Source organism: Cylas formicarius, unplaced genomic scaffold, assembly GCF_029955315.1.
Source record: "Cylas formicarius isolate icCylForm1 unplaced genomic scaffold, icCylForm1.1 PGA_scaffold_1__22_contigs__length_36826433, whole genome shotgun sequence".
Classification (NCBI taxonomy): Eukaryota; Metazoa; Arthropoda; class Insecta; order Coleoptera; family Brentidae; genus Cylas; species Cylas formicarius.
In genome coordinates, this window is record NW_026844264.1 from 22,886,701 (window position 1) to 22,912,382 (window position 25,682).

General features: G+C 33.9%; 2 protein-coding genes across 2 annotated transcripts in view; one reads left to right on the forward strand and one right to left on the reverse strand.

The window, feature by feature from the left end:
- The window catches only part of LOC132697351 (neural-cadherin-like), a 102,374-nt gene extending 101,125 nt beyond the window's left edge, over positions 1-1,249 (forward strand). Inside the window, exons 11-12 of the mRNA XM_060662781.1 lie at positions 102-291; positions 1,111-1,249. Of these exons, the coding sequence (XP_060518764.1) occupies positions 102-203 (102 nt within the window). The 3' untranslated portion in view covers positions 204-291; positions 1,111-1,249. The remainder of the gene's footprint in view (positions 1-101; positions 292-1,110) is intronic.
- Positions 1-25,682, reverse strand: part of LOC132697121 (uncharacterized) — a 254,353-nt gene that overhangs the window by 107,410 nt on the left and 121,261 nt on the right. The window lies entirely within an intron of this gene.

A 25,682-nucleotide genomic window follows, 5' to 3' on the forward strand; every position in this document is an offset into this window, starting at 1 on the left:
GATGATAGTTTTTTTTTGAGGCTAGGGCGAGTGGCGCGATTTTTTTTGGCGCTCGCCTTGGGTTATGAACAAAACTTTTGCATTTTTCTCTTACTCTTTAGCTCCGGGATCGAAAACAACCCGACGGTCTTCTACAGACTCATGCCGGGATCCACAGCCCAGACCAACAAGTATCACACATTTTATCTTCAACAACGACCTGACAATGGATTTACCTGGGCTGATATCAAGGTCAATCATCCGCTGGACTACGAGACTATTAAGGAATATAATTTGACTATACGAGTAGAGGTAAATTTAATTCATTGCCATTTTTAAAAGGTGAAAGTAAAATATATATGATTATTATTATGTATTTTTGTTTGTAAATGTCATATTTTTAAATTTAATACTTGATAAACGTAGTTTTTGGTGTTCGAACGTTCTAATTAAATACCTAAACTTTATGCACACATATAATAACTCGTTGGCGTATAAGGAAATACAAGGAAAATCCATCATCTCAAAACTACTGGAGCGCTGTATCAGAATCCAGTATTATATTGTATTAATTTTTGGGAGACCTGCTCATCGCCTATATGAAATCATTAGGCTTGCCATTAAGGACCATTTCTGAATGAGTTTTTCTGAACAAAAAGAACAAAAGACTCCGCAAGAAATCGCTTCTTGAAAATTTTTGCCACTACCGATGTTTTGTATCCCATAGTTTTGTAAAAGTGGTTTTCCTTATAGAAGTGGTTTTACTAAATATATTTTTACACTTTTTATCGTCATTTTTTTTGGTTTGTTTATGAAAACAAAAGCTCACGCCCAAATTGTAAATTACATTGTGCTTAAAATACGTCCTTATCTTATCCGCTAAATTTCATGCAGTTTAGTAGTCGACAAATTGCAATATTTTCATGAAGAAATACATATATAAATTTTTATTGTGTCTTGCCAGAAAACATTTTTACATTAGAAATATTATAAAAATAATGATGGAGGCTAGTATTTAAGGTTATCGGGAAGTGATAAGGATGCTATCAGATGCTTGATTTTTTTTATTTATGTATTTGACCATTTATACATTTTATTTTCTTAATCTAATAAAACTCGAAATTTTTTTAGAACAATGGCGCTCAACAACTAGCTTCTGAAGCCACAGTTTACATTCAGCTTGAGGATGTTAATGACGAAATTCCACTATTTACCGAAAGAGAACAAGAAACCGTGCTGGAAGGTGAACCAATTGGCACCAAAGTAACCCAGGTCAATGCTATAGATAAAGATGGAACGTTCCCGAATAACCAGGTAAGTTTGGCAAATTATCGCAATTTACAATTTTCTAACATCAAATGGAAGCGAAACACATTATTCTTACAGTGAATAGCTTTTTATAATAATAATAATTTTATAATAAATTGTTTCGTAGAAAATTAAGTACAGGTTGTACCACCAGGCACTGATAGGCCCCTTTTTATAAGCTTGTTGTTTTGGCAGCGATAAACATTCGATATAATCCATTAAAAGAAATATGGGGAGATAAAAGGAAATCTCTGTTCAAGATAGAGATATAGCAAATCAGCTATTGGTAGACATTTTTATATAAAATTAAGGAGAACAGCCGAATGTGCACGTTAAAGAAAAAAATGTGAAAAGAGCAGGAAACTAAAGATGCGTGACTAAATAAAGGTGATTTAAAGGCAAGTAACGCGAGTATAAAGACGGCCGCAGAAAAATGAATATTACAATTGAAACAAGTTAAAAAAGACTTTCTGTTAAAAGTGCCAACGTTCGGGCTATCCTTAATGCAGATAGGAATAGAATTAACTAAAAGATCTCTGAGATATATAATTGTTCTGTGTTTCGGGACCGTTAGGAAAGCCGTATACCTCGTAAGCCTTTCATGAATATCTGAACCTCTATTTAACTTTTTTTTTTAACTAATACGAGGGATGTTGCTATTTATTATATAAAAAATCAGTGTATATACATGCAGTTCTGTCTCAGACCAACAGAATTGGTATATAATATATAATACTAATGGTATTCTGTTAATACGAAATATCGCATACAAAATTAATGGAATTCAATTCAAAGTTTGCAAGGGATATTTGGGTATTTTTTGGACAACGGCGGAGAATTTCATTTTCGAAGAAATTTCGGGGAAGTTTGAGCAAATTGGGGAATTACGGAATATTTCAAAGGAATTGTGGCGGTTTTTGCATAAAGGGAATTTCAGTGTACAAATATTTTGAGTATTCCTTGATTTAGAGTATGTCGGATTTTCTTTGGGTATATATAGTTCGTTCTATCTGTTAAGACGTCAGCAAATCGTAACACGTCTCATCGTTTTCCATTGAGTCGGTTTATTCAGCGTTCATCAGCGTTCTTACATATTAATGTCCTAGTTGCTTCTCGCAAGGCCCTATTTATACAGTCTTAAAGAGGAACGGCGACTGCATTAATAAGTAAAAACACAGTCTCAGCGTTGCCTCGTCTTACAAGGTAACGCCGGAATTAAGTAGGATTCGCTGTTTTTCTTTTAACGAAAGGGACGTTAATTTGCCGGGGGGGGGGGGGAGAGATTTTCATTTTAAACTTGTGTGGAAAACATTTCACGCCCGAGCGTAATGAGAAACTTCCCAAAGACTCTCTCTCTCCGACGGCGATATTGAACTTTCGACGTTTCATGTGTGGTTAAAGCATCCCGGAAGTATTACTGTGTGGTTAAATGTATCCGCGTGATTTGCCTTGTTTGCTGGAAAAGTTTCGTTTATTAACGAAGACAGCTGTAAAGCGGTTCCAGAATTAATGTAATATAATCTAATTAGGTATCTCATCACCCTCTACGTACAGAGCAATCCGTAAGTGATAGAAAACAAAGTGCGAATGCTGAAGTTTTCGTAAATGTCAAATTTTTGATTATGATAAAATAGAGTTTCTCGAAAAATTTAAAATTCTTCTCTACTTGAATGTATCTGGTTAAATGTACAGGGTGAGTGAACGATGGAGTAATGTCCGTCATGTCACTGGTTTCACAAGTTTCGAGAAAATGGTAAATATAAAAGTTAAAGTAAGTAAAAAAAGTAGTAAATAATATTAAATACTTATTACTACGAATTGTCTTATTTTTAATTATTATTATAGCGAAATAAATGTTCAAAAATATATACACCACTTTACATTTTTCATATTCAATACGACCCCTCTCATCAAACCGTTCCATTTAACACTGAAGAATTTGTATAGTTGGCAATGTACGTCTATTCGGGTACTTCGCCTTGTGGAGTCTTATTTTTATTTCTTTATTTATTTAAATTTGTCAATGACATTTTGTCAAAATTAATGTTATAGTAATAGGTTTAGAGAGATTTAGAAAATCGTAAAGTATTAAAAATAGTTGTATGACATACTAAATAAAAGTTGTAGGTTTTGGAAGATAATATATTGTGTTCCATTTAAGAAAATCGAGATTTTTCAATTCCAAATATAGTCCTTTAGTTTGAAACAACCTGTAGCATCTAATTCCAATTTGGTTGCATATAACTTTTACATCATCTTAGAATAACGCTAATATCAAATTTTAGTTATCTACCTAATAATGGCGCTATCGTAATTTCTTTGCAATACTGAAAAATAAAAATATAGGTTTATTAGGTGTGTAATATTATTAATAAAAAAGTTCAAAACATTTTAAAAACAATTTAAAAGGAAAATTTAAAAATATTGCGTTTTCTTTAAAAAAAATGTATTTATTATGCGTCATGCATATATATTTCACAATAATTTTGAATTATATATCCTAACTATCTTCACAAGCTTTGTCTTTCAACTTTTTAAATAAATGATATAATGAACTTTTCTCTATCGTTGATTCACCAGGTGTATAAGTGTATTTGTAATCTTTTTTGAAATGGTACTTCAGAAAAAACCATACTGCTGTTTTTAATTTCACGTATATCAATTTCTACAAACTTCTTTAAGTTGTTGGACGGGTTTATACATATTTTATTTTATATAATTCTTTAACGAAAATACCGTTTGTTCACCAAAAAGCAATGTGTAAATAATTTCAGTAAGGATATGTAAATAAAATCTGCACACATACAAGGAAAATAGACTGTCCTCAAATGTATTTAAACTAGCAAGGGAAAGACAACAAAATTTGCCTCGCATTTTTATCACGTCGCGTAGTTTAGTTCGAGCCCACTGAGTATTTCTTCTTCTTCTTCTTGTCAATATTTTGGCTTTGCAACTAGGCAGTCTGCCAGCTCATTAGGGGAGTCCTCAGCTTGACGAGCAGAGCTCCTGGGAACTCCTATCTACTTTTACTCTTAGATGTTTTATTTTATTTACTTTGCTCAATAAAGAGTAAATTATTCGGTAATAGAGGTATCTGTTAGTAATACAAACATATGGGGGGAAGAGGGCATAGAGGTTGGATTTGTTGGAGATAATGGATTCTGAAAATATTAATGATAGATATTACGTTACAGTTTAATTTTATTAAAGTTTAAAAAGGAAATTATGATATCTGTAATCTTTTTATTGGGTTTAATTAGAACAGCAGATATGTTAAGGCTTTGATGCCCAGCTTTATAAAAGAATTGTAGATATCAAGATCGGGTATCTCATTTATAGGGCAGGTCCTCAATCTTTCCACATTCGCAAAATGGGCTATCGTTTATACTTATTTTATAAAGGTGCTGTTTAGTAAGGCAGTGTCCTGTTCTCATCCTTGTAATAATGGTGACATGTCTTCTGTCTATATATTCTTGTCCGTCAAACCATTTTTTTTTAAATTCATTTTGAATATTAGCATAAGTCTTGCCCTTAAATTTTAATATATTTTTCCAATGTCTGTTGTGTTGATGAAGTATTTTTTGTTTTATGATATTAAGAATCTCATTTTTATCTAAGTCAATGGTTTTTGGAATATTTAGGCTTGTATATATACCTATCTGTATATACGAAGTGGAAAGTGTTTTTAAATTTTTCTGTGGAAAGATTGAATTTTTCTTTTATGTCAGGGTCAGATTTTTTTATATTTAAGTTTAATGTTTTTATAGGGGTTATTTGGTTAAAATAATCAAACTCAAAACAAGGCGGAATGAGATTTTTATAGATTTTATTCTGATACGGACTTAGATTTTCTAGAGCCTGGATGAGGTATGGGAGATTTTTCTGGTTGCCAAAACGGACTTCGTGAATATAAAACGTTCTTAGCTTTTTAAGGAGGGCTACTAAGGGATGATTCTTAATTGAAAAGGGACCCGCCAGAAATTTTGAGGCCAACCAGTTTCTTCTAAGCTCGAGGTTAATTTCTCCCGCTTCCGCTAATAACACGTTGGTAGGGGTTGATTTCATGCATCCTAAGAAAATTCTGAGACTGTCGTATTGTATCTTATTGAGTTTGGTTTTGTTTTTTTTGCTTGTATTACCAACAATAAAGGATGAAAAATCTATATGGGATTTTATTAAAGCATTATATAAAATTAACGAGATATGAGGATCAGACCCCCACCAAATTCTGTTAACACAATTATGTTTATATTCTTTTTGGCTTTTATTACTTGCTGATTGATATAATTATCCCATCTAAGTTGATGGTTAAAAATGACCCCTAAATATTTTACTTCATTTTTAAATGGAAGGGGGTGATTTCCTATTTTTACATGGGGAGGAGGAATTTTACGAGTACCCTTTGTGAACCAAACGCATTCGCATTTCTGAGGGGAGAGTTGAAGGTCGTTATTAAGTAACCATATGTTGATTGTGTTAAGAGCCTGATTAATTTTAGAAGCCATAGATATGATATTGTTCCCTTTTAAGAGTAAAGCCATGTCATCCGCATAACCTAGTAATATGAAACTTTCATCTAAGATATTAAAGAGATCTATAGTGTATATATTGAATAAAATTGTACTTAAAGGTGATCCTTGTGGTAATCCTGATGTGGAAAGGCCTGGACCAATGTAAGAACCATCATTTCTTTTTGTGTATAGGAGTCTGTTTTCCAGGATTCTAAAGAATAAATTGCTAAGCTCTTGTGGAATGTGTAATGAGTTTAATTTGTTATATAGCTTATATATGTTAACAGAGTCATCGGCCGATTTTATATCTAAGAATACTGCTAATACTGTTTCTTTTTGCTTAAAAGCTAGATCGATGAAAGATGATATAAATGCAATATTGATACAAATTCCCATTCCTTTTCTGAAGCCCTTCTGGAACCATTTAAATGATTTATTTTTTTCTAATAACCACTCTAATCAATTCTTAATCATAATTTCCAAGAGCTTGATATAGCATGAGGACAGAACAATCGGTCTATAACTATTAAGAATCATTTTATGAGTTACCTTGTCTAACCCAGGAGCAGATATATTTTTCTTAAATAGGGCATTTTCTAATTCTTGTAATATGAACGGGTTTAGGTCCTCTATAAGACTTAGAGTAAAGGCGGGAATCACATTATAAATTACCATTTTTTTTTAAGATTTCATTACGAAGGTCGTCATCGAGGATAGGTCTATTGGAGTGTTGATTTATGTTTGAAATTTTTTTTATTTTTTTCCATACGTACCTTGTGTCAGAATCTCTATTTAATGACGAACAGAATTTTATGAATTTATTGCGTTTTTTGAGTTTTAGTCTTCTTCTGGCAATTGCAATATATTTTTTTGCTTGTATATAGTTTTCAAGTGTAGGAGCAATTTCAAATTGTTTTAGCTTTTCTTTACGTTGTTTGACTATAAGATACATTCCTCGTCCCACCATAAATTCCCCGTTTTACCTTTTTTGTTTGTTTTCAAAGGGATAGCGATGTCTGCCGCCGAATTAATAAGGGTCTCTATCTCTTCGAAAGTCATATCAGTGTTGTATTGTAAAGATTCTAATATAAGTTTGTCCCTATATAGTCCCCATTCTGCTTTTCTATAATTTCTGACCGATGAAAAATTATGTACAAAAGAGTTTTTTGAGTAGGATTCTCTATCTTTAATTACTGTCATAGTGGGAAAGTGGTTACTGTTGCCACAGTCCGGTAAGACTCTCCAGTTTGATGAATAAGCTATGTCACTACTGACAATCGTTAGGTCTACCGCACTCATTTTCTGAATGGGAGGTTGAAGTAGGGTTGAAGAGCCATCATTTAGAATTACAAGCTCTTTGTCAAATAGTAAATCATTAATATGTTTGCCTCCATTGTTTGGAGTACAATAATCACAAAGGGGATAATGTGAATTTAAGTCTCCCATCAATATAGAGGGACCCTGAACATTAGAATAATGCTCCTGTAAAAATTGGGAGTTGATATTATTATTCGAGTTAGAATAATTGTTGATAAGATTAAGTTCATCAATATAATATATTGAACTTGGTAATCGTTTAATTTTTTTATTTCTCTGTATAAAAAATTGTTTTTTATGCAAGTTGCTATTCCCCCATATCCATCATCCCTGTCTTGTCTAATAATATACGATTTAACTGAATTTTTTTTTTCTTTATTTAACCAGGTTTCATTTAAAAAAATAATATCGGGATCCTGTTCCCTGATTAATCAGATTAGTTCCGTTCTGTTTGAATAGATGCTTCTTAGGTTCCACTGAAGTATCTTTAATTTTGAATTGAATTTTATTTGGTTATATTAAAATTTAATTAAAACAAGGGTCGTCAAGATCCGTATAATTACTTAGGTTCATATAGTTAAGGATAAAGTTTTTAATTTCATGTTGTTTTTCTTCTGGTAAATTTAAGACTAGTTCCTTAATGGATCTATAAGTAGGGTTATCATCATATCGTTTTAAATTAGATGTACTGGTCGAGGGTAAGTTCAGAGGGATGTCTTGAGGGGCACTTTTACTTGAGGCATTAATTTCTTTGGTAGTTCTGGAATGTTGATTGTAGATTGGGTCGTCAAATATAGGGGAATTTGTAACGTGTGTTCTTTCCGGTCTAGAATTAGGAAAGTAAATATTGTCGCCATGGGACTGTCTGTCATAGCTTTTGTGGATCATTCTTTTTTTGTTGGGTTCCCCTGAGACCGTTTGTTGGTAGGTTCTCTTAGTTTTGTTGGTGAAGTCTGCTTGCCGTCTTTGGGAAGGGGATATAGTGTTCCTGTATGTGTAATTATCATTCTTGTTAACCGTATTATTTCTTAAAGAAGGGAATTCGTTTGGTTGGTATGATAATACTTCATCATTATTATTGTAGGTTTTAGCGCATAGTTTGTTGGCATCATAGAAGGTTAAGTTTTCGTACGTCGTAGTCCGTTTAATGTTGTGCTGTCGTTTGAATTCGGGGCAGCTTTTCGAAGTAGTTCTGTGTTCATTTCTGCAAAAATGACATTTCTGGGTACACGAGTATTGAGTGGGGAGGTCTGAGCTATCGTCGGTTTCTTCATGTGGATTGTCTGCGCAATTAAAACATTTTTCCCTGCCTTTGCAATTTTTCCTGGTATGTCCGTAGAGTAGGCATTTATAGCATTGAGTGGCAGGGGGGATATAAACGTTTACCGGAAGGGGAAGGTCATAAAAGTAAATGTGCTTTGGTAGAAGAACCCCTCGAAATGTGAATAAGACAGTACCGGTTGGTTTATACTGAGTCTTGTTATCTACAATTATTTTACGATTAAGTCTTTTGGCTTGAATTATCTTTGCTGAAGATTTGCATATATTTTCAAATTTTTTTTTCTATATCTACGTTCCTTACAATACCTTTACTTGTGACAAAATTAAATGGAATGAAGACCTTAAGACCTTTGTCTAAAATATGTTGGTTTTTTAGGAGATTGTTGGCTGCTTCATATCTAAAAAACTCTATCGCTATACCGTTTGTACATTTGTTGTGAATTTTTTTAACGTCCTTGAGATGAAGGTTAAAAATTTCTCTTGCTATTTTAAGATTGTTAAATCTACCTATATTACGATCAGATTTCTCCGCGGATTCAATATAGTTTATCAAAGGGCCAACATCTTCGTTTTCATACAGAATAATTTCCTTTTCAACTAGTTGATTAATTTGAGAGCCATCTCCTATAATTCTTTTAATTTGTTGGGGGGTGATATCCCCCCCAAAGACGTCCATTTGGACAGTTCTCTTTAATGGTTTGTAATTTGTATGCTGATTGGTTAGTTAATATAACTTACCGGTAAAATAGGAACACGTGTTAGTGGGAGAGAGAGAATTAAGAGCACTAACCTTTCTATCTGAACACCGAACCTGAACTGCACTGAGTATTTTGTACGATATCTCATTCGCGTCGTACAGACATGCTAACATAGATCTTACCATGGTTACGTTCATTTTTCATAAGGTTCTTAGGCTACTAGAGTGTCGTACAGTACGTTTTTACGTAAAAAAATAATTAAAATTCGAGGATCGCTATTTTTTAAGTAAATAAAATAAATAAAATTCAAGGAACATTAAAGGTAAATATATATTCCGTATGTTGCCGCTCACAGTCCGAAACCAGTTTTTTTTTAAAGCTGCAAGGAATTAATTATTAATTTTATAGCTATTTTGCCTGCGAATATTTATCTAGTTTGCCCTGCAGCACACATTTTCTCTTTCGTATGCTGCACAACATGGGTTTTTGCAAATATTTGAACATGAAAAACACATCAAAGCGCAGGGGCCCTATGAACAAATTTGCCCCTTCCAAAGCTCCAAATTAGTCTTTAGCATGTTGATATATCAAACATACAGAATGCAAGTTGCGCCTCGTTATGCAACTGAAACGCAGAGAAAATAGAGCAAAACAATTTCGTCTGAACAAGTTATTAAATGGATGCATGTTTTTGCTTTTCTTTTTTCTAGGTGTATTACTATATAGTGGATTCCCCCAGGAACGAGGGCAAGGATTTTTTCGAAATCAATAAAGAGACCGGCGAAATATTCACCAAGGTGGTGTTTGATCGGGAGAAGCAGGGCGCGTACGCACTGGAGGTGGAGGCAAGGGATGGGGCACCTTCGGCAAGGCCCAACAGCGACAACGAACCCAATTCAGGTAAGCGGTTTTGTTATTTTCCTTATAAATGTCAATATGCCAATTGAAGTTATTACTTTTTATTGCAAAAAAAAATTGAATTTCAAATTTTAACTAAATCTACAGTCGGTACTTCTATTTATTGCTAGTTAATCGTGAGTACAGCGTCTGTTATTTGTTTGGTAAAAATCGAACGCTCAGTTTCGGTTTATGATTTGTTAACCTAAAATATTGCCCGATATTTCGAATTGGGTGATATTAGTCTATTAAGTCAATCAAGTACTTTCACTTACATATTTTACAAACTAGAATTTAACAAAAATAGGTGTAGAACAGTGGCCATGAATGGGATATAATGTTTTATAAGTTATTAAAAAGATGAAGATTCTTATCTCTTCAAAAAAACAAAAATGTGGTTGCTTTTTCTTAAATGCATTAATTTTTTCTTTGCAAATCTTTAGCCGGACCCACACATAATTTCTTGGACGTGTTTACATGTTTACATGTTTAAAATTGTGTGTATGAGACTGAACATGATAGATATCAAAAATAACAACAATTGGAATTGTTGGCAAAGGAAGAAATAAAATGAAATTGAATCAATTAGCAGAACCTATTTCACAATGTCGTATGAATAGCAGCAAATCAAAATATCAGACTAATCCTTAGAAGCGACAGTTCTTTTGGATTGTTCTGCTGTTTCCGTTCTTTCCTGAAGCATTTTCTTATGGAATGAATTTTTTTAAAAACAAAATTCTTATCTGTGGTAACTGACTTACATAACCCAACAGATTTTGGAGGAAAAAGATATTGATCCAGTTTATTGAAATAAATGCAACATCCAGCTTTCTGGGTAATAAAATGCGGGGATTATAGCAATAAAAATGTACGGAAATAGGTCTCCGAGAAAGCCTCATCTCCTAAATTTTTTGATTGCTATAATCCCTGCCGTCGGTGTCGATATTTTCTCAACAATCTCGCAGAGCCTAAGGTCGGTTATTTGCTAATCTAGTTTCATTTATATTGGTTTTATGTGAGGCGGATGGATTAATATGCACTGCGGTAAAGGGTTTTAAAAATATGTCAACTAAGAAAGTACTTTGTATTAACATTTAATTACATGATGTAAAAGTATTAAATGAAGAAAAATTTAATTAGAAGCCGTAGTAAAAATAAAAATAAAGGATTGTTGTTTTTATAAATTTTATATTTATTAAATGTGCCTGGTGTATTTTATTAAAAGGGTTTTGCAAGTGTTACGACGTCCTGTTTTAATTATTTAGCCGAGTTAAATAAATATTCTGTAACATACTGGCGTACAATAATTAAGCGGTTTTACACACATAAAACTGGACGATGTGCAATTTATTTAATTCCCTAGTCAGCAGGTTTTAAAACATTTCGTTTAGCTTTCTCAGAAATGATTCAAAGCTTTTCTAGTAAAAATGATTTGAATTTTTTCGTGGACGTTTTTAAAAAAAATAAAAATCAAGTTTCCAGGGGTGCAAGAAAAAAAACAAATCTCGAAAACCGTTTATGCGATCGAGAAAATTTGTGAACGAGAATATCAGCTATATAATTTTCAAAAATTTACATTGTGTGGCTGGTATTCGCAAAAAACAGATGGTAATTGATGATAACTAGAAGGTTGTGCTTCAGTTGTCAGTTGCTTTCACATGGTTATAGTCCACGCGGACAGTTAACACATTTGCATTTAAGGTTTTTACCTATTGTACAGGGTGTTCAAAATATTCAGTGCTTTATTATGTGACAAGTTTCTTAAATTTGCAGCTATTGATTTCAAATTTACCAAAGAGGTAGAAATCCACACCCACATTTAAACTGTTGAAACTGGGCGTCATCAAGTATGGTGAAGTATTTTTTAAAATATTTTGAAATTTTTTTGGAGTTATTTTGGTTCTCAGAAAATAATTATTTTCTCCAAAACCATTTCCCCGATCGGCAAAATTCTTTAACCAGTAGACCTGTGTTATAATATTTATTCGAAGCATGTTTTTCAATTATATACAGGGTTTTGGTCCTTTTCTAGAGTAAATTATTAGACCTAAATCAAAATTCTTAAAAAATATACCTAATAGGTTTAGACAGTATTATAAACCACATCAAGAGCTACAATTTTGGTATTTACGATTTTCGTGTACGTCGCTCAAGATCTTTGAAAAAATCACATATTCCTCGGACTATTGCAGCGTATTGCATAGTATGTGTGTCGATTATGGCCAAAAAATAAAAAGTCCCCGAAAGTTGCCGTTTTTGTTGGTAGATTATTAACCGTAAATGAAGAACTATAAAACATAGATATTTGGTTCAAGCAGAATCGTTAATTGTGTCGATAATTTCGGGTTTCATCTATCATACAGAGTGCGCGAGAGAAAAAATATCATTGGAAATCGCTATCATTTGTACAAATTTCGGCGATCCGTGAAAGAGGTTTTATACAAGGTGAATGCCCAATAAAATTACATCGGTATTGCGAAAGTTCTATAGTGGTCCACAGGAGCAGGATAGAAAAACAATGCATCCCTCTAGGACAAAGAATTGCAAAGCGGCTTCTTTTCGAAATATAAAGGCTTGAATTTGACGTCGGTCATAGAAATAGTATAGTATGCAACAAACTTTTTACCCGTTTACCTCACTTGTTGCATAATTTACTATTATATTACGGTTATTTTGAATCTTTAATACTTGTCTGTCGAATTACATATCGCAATGGTAATTTTAACATTGCGCTATTATCAAAAACGACAACTACCCACAACCTAGCGTAGAGGTTCCATTTTGTTTCAATAATATAGAAATTACAAAATAATATATTATGCAACAAGTGCAACGGCATTTGACTCACGAGTTTATTTGACAGGAGTCGAGCGAGTGTTTAATAAACGAGTGACTTAAAAGGTTTACAGAACGAGTTACATACAATACTTTTTCTACGACAGTTAGTTTTTGTTTACATTTTCGCAAAACACGAATACATTCACTAACATGATTGTCAGAATTGACAAACGTCAAAATTCAAAGCGTGGGGAATATCTCCGAAAACATCCGATTGCTTCCAAACCCGCGCCGTAAAATCCTGGAAATGTCCGAAGCGGCTCGGGGGGGGAAACAAAACTGACGTGGTAAAATGATGCTTCCCGCATGCTAGATCGGTGTGTAATTAGGCATTTTACAGACGGGAGTAGAAAAATAATTTTTTAATCACCAATTTTTATTTTACCTTGTAGAGGCTATTTCCTGTAAATAATTATTTTGGCTCTCTATATCATTTTCTAATAGTTTCAAAGGGCATTACATTTTTGTTTGTTATTTCTAAATCTCTTTATTTTAATTATAAAAAATGCACTTTTTGTAAACAACATAATTTTATATGAATTCTTTAAATGAATTATTTTATTAGTCAAGTATTTCCAATAAATTTTTAAAATGCAAATGAAGAAGCGTATGTTATGTGATCTACTAACTTTCTTTGCATTTTTTAAGATCATTTAATTTTATCGAAGGAGCGCGCTTTGCGTTATCCAGATCGGCTTCATCACTAATGGAAGCGTTTCGGCGTTCGAGACGTAAAGAACTGGTAAAAACCATTTCCATTTTAACAAGTCATATTTCAAAATGACGTGATGTATTAATATTTTTAAGAAAGAATATTGGTTGAAAACTATGTGTTGAAACACCAGTATGATATGGCTACAGAAATGTTTAAATTCCAATTCTTGTAACGGACTAGCAATGGATATATAAAAACAACCAACATTATTCATCTATTTTAATTCTATTGATCCAATTTGAGCTAATCAATTACGTTGCTACGTCTTCTAGGTAAAGCTTGTAATATCATTTAATGTCACATGCTTTGAATGAAAACTCCCGCCTTTGTTTTGCTTTAGAGAGTTCGTATATAAATTAACTATTAATTAATCATTTTCATCGTCTCGACTTTAGTGTTTCAGATATGATAAAGTTGTGTCATGCCTTGTTCAAAATACAAGAGATGAATTGCCAAAATCTGGGTCAAAGGGTGGAATTATCACACATTCGCTTCTGATATTTCCTCTATAATATACGTTGCTGTTGTTCCTGCTAAAGTTACCTCAACTAAAATTCAGTTTGTTTCTGGAAATTTATATTTGTTTTACGTGTACCTAATAATAAGTACGCAAGGTCTATTAGGAAATAGCTCCGAGTATCATTTCCTGGTATTTTCATTTTCGTGCAGTCTTAAGGACAATAATTGTTTTCAAATCTGGAAAATTTATCTTGGAATTGAAATTCCGCGGGATAAATTCCTCGAAAAATTAATAGCCGAGCGGGATATTGTTTTAAATTTATTATAACTCTCCGACAATGGAACATTGGAAAAGAATTTGGCCGATACGACGTAGCGGCAAGTAAAAATAATCAAATAATTTTTGCGCACTTGTACTCCTGATAAAAATTTGACTTTGCAGTCATAATTTAATTAGATACAAAACTTTATAACTTTTGAGATATTTCAATTATTCATTTTTTCTCTCAAGTATATTTTAAGGTCTAACATCGTGCATTGTATCAATTTTATTGTATTATTTGCCTATGCTTTTACCGCCATAATTATTTATCGGATGTTTTTGAAAAATGTACTTTCAATATCTGAAATTTAGGGAGTTGCAAGATGAAAGATTAATATTGCCAAGGAATCGCTGTTGGTCTTGTAGCTTGTGCCACAGGGCACGTGCTTCATCATCTGGTTGATATATGAATATATTATATTTTAGTGGACATTAACGACGATAGAAAGACCTACATTGCCGATCATCGTTAGCATTTATTCGCCCTTTCCTATGAGGCCGTTTGACACTTGGTGGCGACAAGTATCCAGTTTGACCCAATCTCAATAATGCCTCATAATGCCAATAGATAATTGTAATGTCTGCTTACTCTGCGTTAGCGTATGCTAGCATATCACACGTTAACCACAGATACCAAATATAAACTCCTGAACTTCGTAACTTTCGACTACTGTCACTGTATTGCGAAATTCATCTCATTCATAATAGCCCATTGTCCATTTTCCTTTCTACCTTTTTGGGTCGTGAATAGTTTGATAAATAATGCAATAGTAGAGTTTTACACAATTTTGGACTAATGCGGTTGAGATTTTTTGAAAAAATAACCGATAAGAATTTATGATATGTAAAATTTTGTAAAATCAAATTATCGACTTTTAATTACAATTTCTACATGATGATAAGAGCATGAAAATAAACAAATAAGTAATGCTGATAAAAACACAGTGTCATTTTTGGAAAACCAGTAATAAAAATAGCAAAATCTTTAAAGAAGAAATCGGCGAAGTTCACACTTCTAAATATTGACAATTATAACCAATTTTTTGGCATTTAATGGAAACAGTAGGATGCAGCTTATTCCGGAAGTACTCCCGAAGATTTCACTTTGCTTCATGACTATTTTCGTCTTTTGAGCCACTGATTTTAGCCATTCAGTGATTGTATTCGTTCTGTTTTAGCAAAAATTTACCCAAAAGTTAATGGTCGTAGAAAAAGTATAGTATTGTCGGTCCAGTCTTTTATGATGTTGTGGTCCGGGTTAAGAAAAAAAGAAAAATGCATCTCAAAACTGTTTAGTTGTGTATAATACATGTTAAGGGTAAACGTACTTATTACATGCATTTCTACCACGTAATAACGCTATAAACAATAATTTAACTATTTCAAAATAATGGAAATGGTAAATCGCAGTCCAAATATCATTTTAAGGTTTAGTCCTGAAAACGGTTCAAAATTAGTTAGTTTTTTCGAAGTTGTAACTAAATGTTCTCTTTGAAAACAAACTGCCACGTGGCATTAAACTCAAACATCCAGTTAAGCGCGGCCGGAAAAGCTCGGAGCCAGCCCAAGAAGTTGTCGGGTAAGTAAAAACGATTCTTCGAGGCCGCACTAGTATTGCAGTTTGAAACTTGTCGGCATGACGCTGCTCGCCTGCTTGCAGCCGAATTGCCGAATAATAGTTTTTCCGTTCCTTCCGGTGCTAAATCCATTTTGGTGATTTATGCTTCCCGGCTGCCAACCTGACTGCAGATGGTTTTATAGTTCTCGTCGGTCGGTAGGTAACGTGATCATCTATCATTGCAAAATGAAATGTCTGCAAAAATATTGACGCCGGTTTTATGAAACAAAAGGATGTTGTTATTGACATTTGACCCCAGTCCAGTGTCGGTCTACCAGACCTTATTGCTGGTCAGGGAGCAACATTTTTCTCTAGAATCGAATTAAATTTAACCACTGCATATAAGAAAAATAAAGAAAGTTTAAAATGACTACTCAAAATAACAACCGAAATTCTGTTACGGAACTGTCAGACGCAAACCATAGATAACTATGAATTTGTAAAAAAAAATTGAATTTAAATAGCGTTTCAAGATATATTTATGTTGCAACAAATGATATAAGACCTTGTTAGATTAATTCATAGTTTATAATATTAATAAATTCAAATATAAAATTAAAATCTTTATTTTGTCGCAACTATAATAATAATTTTAGTTTGATGTGACATGAGCAGGGCAAGTAATAAATAACTGCATGATGAAGTTTATCAACGTGTTGCATGCTATACTGTTTCTGCGACCATTACTTTTTGGGTACGTTGACAAATACTTTCAGTGTAAGTTCAAAGTACCATCAGTGTCATTCTCAAATACTAGAGATGCCTGAGGTGGCTCGCGACATGTTTAAGTGACACTTTGGCAAAAAATGTTCTTTTCATCAACCTCATAATGAATGAAGTGTGAGAATATTTTTTGCACTAGTGCACGCTCGCAGTAACTTAGTTTTGCGTAGTGCGAACAGCCAATGCAGCAAATATATTGAAAGGCACAATAAATAAATACTATTTAATTAGATTGCACATTCCGCGTTAGTTAGTAAAATATTAAAATATTAATTTGAAAGGAAAAATATACAACGTAATGTAGTGCTCGTAGCATTAGTTCGCTTACTAACGAATTTTGCGTGGTTTATGATCTTTTCCGCAAATGTAAGGGACCACAAAAGATTTTAGAATTAAAAGTATATTGTGCTCTCGCGCGAGAAGAAAAGTAAAATAAGGAAAGAAAAACCCCAATGCACCGCGCGACACTTTTGCTAACCATTAAATTCAACCCCGTCGCATTTTACTCTACAGTTTTAAATTCGCCGTTTGCTCAATGGCGCTTTTCGCCATCCAAACAAAAGCAAAAAAAAAGGACGGTGCGGCGCGGCGCAAAACTGGAAATACGTACATTCCTCTTTCGTCGCGTGCACATAAAGTAAAACGGTCCAAAGTCTTTGCAAACCCGAGCACCCCGTTCTTATTTCGAGTGGCATTTTGAGTTGCCGCAAAGTTGAAAGCTGTTTAGTTGGAAGGGCAATATTCTAACCGGAATTTACATTCGTTCCGGTTTCCTCATCTTTGTTTTTTCTCGCGCTCTTAAGTTTCAGCTATTTGCTTTGCGGGCCCGTATTTGGATTACGTTGCCTAGCAATGTTCTAATGTTATACTTAAAACAGTCCAGCATGTGTGATCTGTCCACATTTAAATCACATTCTCAACGTACAGGGTGTCCCATATAGATCCTGCATGCCGTGCATAATAATATTTTTATTAGACATGTTTTCAACAAATATAATTAATAATATAGATAGCCTTGGTCAAATCCCTTTAAGAAAAAATAAATTAATATGAGCTTTTACGATTTTCACTGATGCTTCGCGAGTTCACTTTCAAAAATTCCCCATTTTTTTTAAATTCAGGCTTGCACTGGAAGATTTGTAATATAAACGCATTACGTTTTAAAAGTCAATTGGAAAATTAATAATATCAGCACCACAAATTTCGAGGTATCCCGCATTAGATTAGATTAGACATTCAACATGTTAATAATTAACATAACTTAATAAAAAGAACAATAATAAATTGATCTTAAATGATCAGTTTTTCTTTAATTTAAAAACGACTTATTCATTGGTAGTATATTGTAACAAAAATGACGACTATACATGCCACTGTATACTAATAACAACTCTATTGCGTATTCAGGAAGCGGAAATTAATCTAACTTTTTACCATAAAGCTGTGAAATGAATTTAATAAATAAAGGACACTTATATGTTTGATTCGCTTTCGAGAAAAACAAGTATCGTAAATTTCAAATTTTGCTAGATAAGTAACTCGAAAGAATTTGTTTTCAAATTTTTCTACAGTATGTTGTTATCATGTCAAATGCTTTAGGTTTTTGCGATTGATTTAAAAAAACCTTAGACCGCCGCTGTTAACTAGCCAATAACCACAGATTTTTTTGATATATTAAAAAATGATAATTCGGTATTACCGATATCTATGTTAAGGTATATTAAAATATTTAAATTCACGTTTCTTTGTAGGTTTGTTAACTGAAGTTTGTCTATGTATATTTATCCAGTATTGTTGGTTTTATCCAGTTATCCAGTTTGTCAAATCCTAATTGTAACCGAGAAAATATTTTAGATCTATCTCTCGAATTGGTCTCATCTAATAACATCGAGGAACTAGCAAAACTGTTAAACGCGTTAAATACGTCAAATTTAATAATTTAAATAATTAAATACACTAACAGCGAATTTCAGGCGAATTTTAGTCATCCACATACTATAGAACATCAGAGTTTGGAGGGCACATATCAAAAGAAATAATGCAGCATTAATACCTAAAAACCAAGTAGGTCCTCTAATCATTTCATGGAGATATAAGGAATGTAGGTTTAGTACTACACCAAATGCTGAATAATATATTCATTGACATTTGAACGCTGAAAAGGATATGTTATTGAATTCAAGTGTATACGAAATATTTTTTTGAATGGAACACGCTATTATGCATATTTGGTATACAAACCAAATACACGTTTTCCCTTTGTCCTCGCGTAACTGTCACGCCATTTGACGGCTCGCTACTGAAAGGCGTTTATTATTTAAAGGATTAATTGATAGTTACGGCACCGCACGTTAAATATATCTGGGCGATTTTATCCCTTCCATTTCTGTTGGCGCGATCCACTCGTAACTATTTCATTATAAGCGGCAAGATTAAACCGAAGCAATTAGGCACCGTCCAACTAACTAATCATTAATGGATCGCTGTTATTGGTTCGTTTTCGAATAATTAGCCCTTAAAACGTTTGCAATTATTGTCACGGCGGTTCGCACGTTCATCCCAAAATCTAAAATTTATACATCAAAATAATTCCCGATTTATAAATGTAACGTGATCTAAAAGTTAAACCATTTAAGCAATACCAATAGTAACGACAGTTCATAGATAGTGCAGATAACAGTTGTTTAGGCACATTATTTTTTTAGATTCTCTCATTACAGAATAGTATAGAAATTTTATATATGATGACACTATATTCCGGGATATCATCCGTTCGCTTGTTGAACTCCGGCTGGAATCCTGCAGACGTTTCGCCAAAATCTCACTTGGCATCTTCAATGCTCGCACTCCGAAAACACTTCGAACACTGGGAGGTTATCGGCGGTGCGTGCGGTATTTATACCCTGCGCCGGAGATGGTAACGGTGCTGCTTGTGCGGGAGGGGAGATGGCTCCGCCCCCCGAATTGTCGCGTTGTTAATTTCGCCCGATCGTAGTTGCGATGTCCCCGTTGGCTGCTGCGTATCGCTCTGCTGTTTGATTATCGTTCTCCACGTATTGGATAAATGCAGAGCGTCGTCTTTCGTATTCAGGTATCCGGACTTTTCTATCTCGACGGCCTCTCGTATTATCCTAGTCTTTAAATCAGGAATATTAGCTATTTGTTTGCAAGTACCGAAATCAATTTTATGGCCTCTCTGATTTTGGTGGTGAAATAAAGCAGATGTTGATTGTTTGTTTCTTATGGCTAAATGATGTTCATTGAGCCTGGCTGAAATCCTTCTGTTGGTCTATCCCACATACGTCAGGCTGCACGATCCGCATGCTACACTGTATACTCCTGGGTTTTCCAGAGTAATTTTTTGTTTTGGGTTTCTTAGTATTGCTCCGATCGTATGATCAGGTTTGTATGCCGTTGATATCTCGTGTTTCCGTAATATTCGGCCGATTTTGTCAGTAACCCCTTTGATGTATGGCAGGACAGCGATCGATCTTCGTTGGGTCTCGTCCTGCACTCTCTGCTGCGGCTGTTGTTGTTTACCGATTGCATTGCTGATGATGCGCCTTTGGTATCCGTTTTGTTGAAGACAGGTACTAATTTTTTTCAGTTCTTCATCTCTGTTCCTCTCGTTTGTGAGCCCGAAGGACCGAGCAATTAATGTATTTGTCACTGCCTGTATCTGTGATGGGTGGTGATGAGATTTAGCGTTCAGATATCTATTAGTGTGTGTTGGTTTTCTATAGACAGTGTGTTCCAAATGTCCGTCTTCGGTCCTTGTGATGTGCACATCTAAAAAGGGCAGACTGTTATCCTCTTCAAGTTCTATTGTAAATTGAATCTTTGGGTGAATGGAATTCAGATGATCTAGGAATTTCAAAAACTCCTCCTTGCCAAAAGGTCATACAACAAATACGTCATCAACGTATCTTGTCCATAGTTTTGGCTTCAGATTTGCCTTCTCTATTGGTTTCTTTTCGAAGTAAATCATGAAGAGGTTGGCAATCACAGGTGACAGAGATGATCCCATTGCTGCTCCATCTATTTGTCGGTAAATTTTCCCGTTGTACATAAAGTAAGCGTTTTTCAGGCAATGTCTTGACAGATCTATTATGTACGGCGGAAGATCTTCGTTTTCCTCTATAAGCAAGAGTGCCTCTTCTACTGGAATGCTCGGGTAGAGGGATTTGACATCGAAACTTGCCATAATGTCGTCCTTGTCCATCCTGAGTGAAATGTTTCTGAGTTTTTAACATAGTTATCTGTCTTTTCCACTGAAGTGCTGAAGTGCATTGGCCAGATGTTTTTCCAGCTTGCATAATGGTGAGTTAAAGGCGCTTACGATTGGACGCAGGGGAACCCCGTCCTTATGGATCTTTGGGAGCCCGTAGAATTTTGGGCAACGACTCGACTTTTCCCTCGGAATAAGTTTCTTCTTTGTATCCTCGTTTATTGATGAATCGAGAATTTTGGACTTAGTTGTTTTTTTCCAAATATGTAATAACACTCTTATTGATATGATATAAATAATAACATAAATGCAATTCAATAATATTGAATATTTTGGGAGCAACATATAAGAAAGTTATTGCAGATCGAAGTACAAGTTCGTCTTAGCAGTAACATAATGTCTCGATTTTAAAAATGGTATGCTGATTTTAAAATTATGTATATGTATATGTTAGTAAAAAGTACAGGAACGCTCCAAACCTGCGAAAGCTGGAACCATAAAATTCAATAGGGTTTTTGAAATGCGCGCAGTAGTGTTGTCACTTTTACGTTAGCAAATTTTTGAATTATGTTCCGTTGAACTTCTTGAATTTTATCGTTCCAGCAATTCATTGCCAAAAAAGGGTCCGTTGAAATTAGAGAACGGGGTGACTTACTTAGAGACTTGCACATATTTTAAATATACCAACAGTAATGAAATTGTATCCAAATATAGAATTATAACAAAGCACCATGAAAAACAACTTAAGAATGCTAAAAAAAGTTATCAAATAAAGACACGGTGTTGTTGAAACAATTGTCATGTCAAAATATATAATTTCGTGAAAATCTGAACTTTTAGTTCTTATTTATTTTGATAAATGGATTTTCATCAAGTAAAAGCCACCTCAGTTCGATTATTGCCTGTTGATTTATTTAAGTAAAAATTAAAGCTCATTTTGAATAAGAACGTTTTTTATAATATCGAAGAATACTTTGATTGTAGTAATGCCGATCTCTCAGTGTGATATACTTTGTGTGTTTGTACGTATCTGTTTGTATTTTATTGTTATTATTATTATTATTATTATTATTATTATTATTATTAATATTATTATTATTCTTATTATTAATATTATTGTTGTTGTTGTTGCACATACATTGCAATAGGGCGTAAATAGGCCGTTCCGTTTAAAGAAACAAAAATTATTAAGTGTAACGTAAAAGTGGTAGGTCTGACACCATTGCTGTGAGCATTTTTGAATTCTTCATGTTCAAACCGCTTTAGTTTGAAATAGCTTATAAATGTTCAGAACACATGTTTCCAATTCAGTTAGCGTATTCACAAATACGACCATATTTACGAGGGTTTTAATGGTCAACTTGGTTGGTTGAACCTCCATCGAAGATTCCCAGTTCCCATTTTGTGCTTAATCTAAAAAGTTAATAAAACGGGCACGACCAAGTATTTGGAGTGTGGTTCCGTCCACAGGGGCTCTACTGGCTATCTTGGTCTTCTTAGAGTACATAAACATAGGACCGTCCTTTGTGTGAGATCCTGTAGTTAAAATGCGTCTAAAGTATTTAACAAAAGCCCCAGTAACATTAAGGAAGATCCAAATGTAGGCACTTAAGTATTTTTATTTTAAATATCTCACTCGAATTCCAAGCTTACCTATTTACTACTTTCAAATATCCAGAGACAGTTTCTATGTTGCTTTTGAAAAGGTAATCGGACCACCGACTTAAAACTTGAATATATTTCAATATGCAATACAATATTTCAAGTGAAACTTCATCGGATTTTTCACTATCAACGGATGAAGTATCCAAAGGCTTTATTTCTTTTAAATTCTCTCCAGAGAAAAAAAATATGTTGTTGTCTATGTCAAAAACCTTGCCAAAAATTTCCGTTAAAGGCATCTTTAATAGTAAAGCTTAAGTAATATCTAATAATACACAGAATACTTCAAGTGAAACAATTTTGTTAACTAAGAAGATCTAATTCTGGTAGTAAAATCCAACTAGGTGTGCGTGAGTTTGGGTTAACAAAACCTAAAAATAGACATAGTTTAGCCCACATATTTTTCATTCACAGAGTTTGACGAATTTTTCCTGGTCATTGGGGATTTTAATATCAATTTGCTGCATGAAATGAGGAAACTAAATAAACGAAGAAAATAATTTTAAATTTCAGAGTAATATAACTGAATCTGCAGCGACCAGGGTTGTCTGATTGATACTGTAACTTAAACTGTAAGGTTAAGATAGAAAACAATAGTCTATCAGGATCACTATCGATTATGAAACACTGTAGAAGACAATAAAAAAATGATCTAAAAATTTAGTTACGACGTGACCGGAGGGATAAAATGTATCAACAAAAAGTTAACGATCGTAGTAACCTGATCATAGAAAATCAAGTCGATAATAAGATAGAGGCATTAAAAAATCGTAATTTTTTGAGAATCAGTGGGTAAGTGCAATAATGTCAAAAAACGGGGGGGTTTTATTGATAACTTCCTCCAAGATAAACGAGATCACTATCGAAAAGCCCAACGGCATTGAAAGGTTTAAAGAAGTTTCAAGTGATAACACTATAAACACAGAGCTTACAAGTGAGAATGAGACCGCAGCAAATTTGGAAAGACAATTTCCGCGGAACATTTCAGAAGGGAGTCAAATCGTCGACTTGAAATGATAACACCTTTCAAATGTCAAAGATGCTATTTAGATATACAAATTTGAATCGAATTGGAAGGTAAGATAAGAACTTCTACCTCCATGGACTTCATAATCACAACCATACGGCTAGGGTGATTTTTAAGTAGGCGTATGACATTTTAATTACCTTAACTCTCTAATATCAAAACCAAGCAAATGCACCATGAATACCGTCGCACTCCACTTCTAAAATTTAATGAATATAGAGGTAGCAATTCGTCAATAATCGAGAATAGACAAGTTTTAGGAAAAAAAGGTATTTTTCTTACATTTTTCGTTAGGAACCACTTATGTTCCGTAGACGAGGCTACCCACACCAAGCTTGAAATAGTTTTGCATTTGGGTTAATCTTTCAATTAAAGACGATGTTGCTTAATTTCTCTGTCTAGTTATTTATAACATTTAAATGGTTGCCTACGGGTTTTAGCAAGTCTTTGTTCCTTTATATCCCCCGCAATTGTCGCTTTATGTTTTTGCTAGCAGCCATACTTTTAATCCTTAGCGAGTGGCGAGAAATAAGCGGTGTAAGATCCTCATAAAATTTATGAAAATAAGAAGATTAAGTCTCACTAAATACGCGAGGCAAGAAAAGGGGTAATATTTCTATTCCGGCGCAAATTTTATGCACAATTGAATGTATTAGACTTATTATCATTCCTTTCCGGAACATATTTTTAAACCGATTACACCTCAAACCACTTTTAATACGTAAATCTAAATATAGTTAATAGTATTATGAAATTGGATCTGCTATCCATTTTTTTTTGCAAACTCAGAAAATAAAAGAACTGTTGTACTTTTTACGAAACTTCTGGATTCCTCCTGCGTCGGTTTTTGTTGAGTCTAACTTGCTAACGTTTCGTCAATCATCTTGTTGGCTTCTTCAGAGCTTGACTGGAACTGGCTCGCATTTTACTCTGTGCCTGGTTATATATTGCTCGAGGGGGCGGAGCTAAATGAGCGGCTCAAACACCGTCTCGGAAGACTGATTCCCACTGAGTAGCAGTTAAGTTAAGTTGTTAGGTTGTTTATAGATTTCTATAAACTCTCGGATTTTTCGTTGGTAGAAGAACATGCAAGAATTTTAGTTCTATCTATCGAGTAAAATTTTATGTCCGGTTAAGATTGCTGGGTTGTTTATAGATTTCTATATACTCTCGGATTTTTCGTTGGTAGAAGAATTGATTACATGCAAGAATTTTAGTTTTATCGAATAAAATTTTATGTCCGGTTTCTTGATCGTGTTCGGCAACTGCTGATGAGTTTACCTGTCTTAGTCTTAAAAGAACCTCTTTGAGCCTAGTTGATATTTTTCGTCCGGTCTCTCCCATGTATTCTTTTCCGCATATGCATGGAATGCTGTAAACTTCTGGCATCTCAAATTGAATTTTGTCTTTGACGGATCGAAGATCTTGAGAGATTTTTGGACAAGTGGTAACTTTTGATATTGGAAGGTTGTGATGGAACGCTTTTTATCTTTAATGTGGAAATTATTGGAGAGAAGAGCAGAGGTAAAGTGTTTTAAGTCTGGGTTAAGTGACTCGAGTTCATAACCTATGATTTCTGGGCCGAATGGTGATATGACAATGCGTAAAGGTATCGGTCTGTGTGCGTAGGTTTTCTGTAAACACAATGACCCAATGTCAGGTCGGATTTTCTATTGATAATATCTAAGGATTCAATGGTAAGATGTATGTTAGGGTGTATAGAGTTTATATGTCTAAAAAAATATACTAATGATGCTGGACCATGAGGCCAGATAACAAAAGTATCATCGACGTAGCGTTTCCATGACTTTGGTTTTAGATAAATATATTCTCGATGACTGGTGGTAGTTCAGTGCGACCTATGGTAACACTTCAATATTTTTGATAAAGGAATGTGTTAAATGCGTAATATTTCTACCTGTTTCTCTTTAACACAGCTTAACTGTGGGTAGATTTTTGGCTTTGATGATATGGTTGTTGTAGTGAAAGGTATTTATTAATCGAGCATATTATCGGTTGGTTGGAAAGCAAAAAATTAATCACAAATATTTTTTGAGTCGCAATATGATCTGAGAACGCATTTAGATAGAATTGTGTGA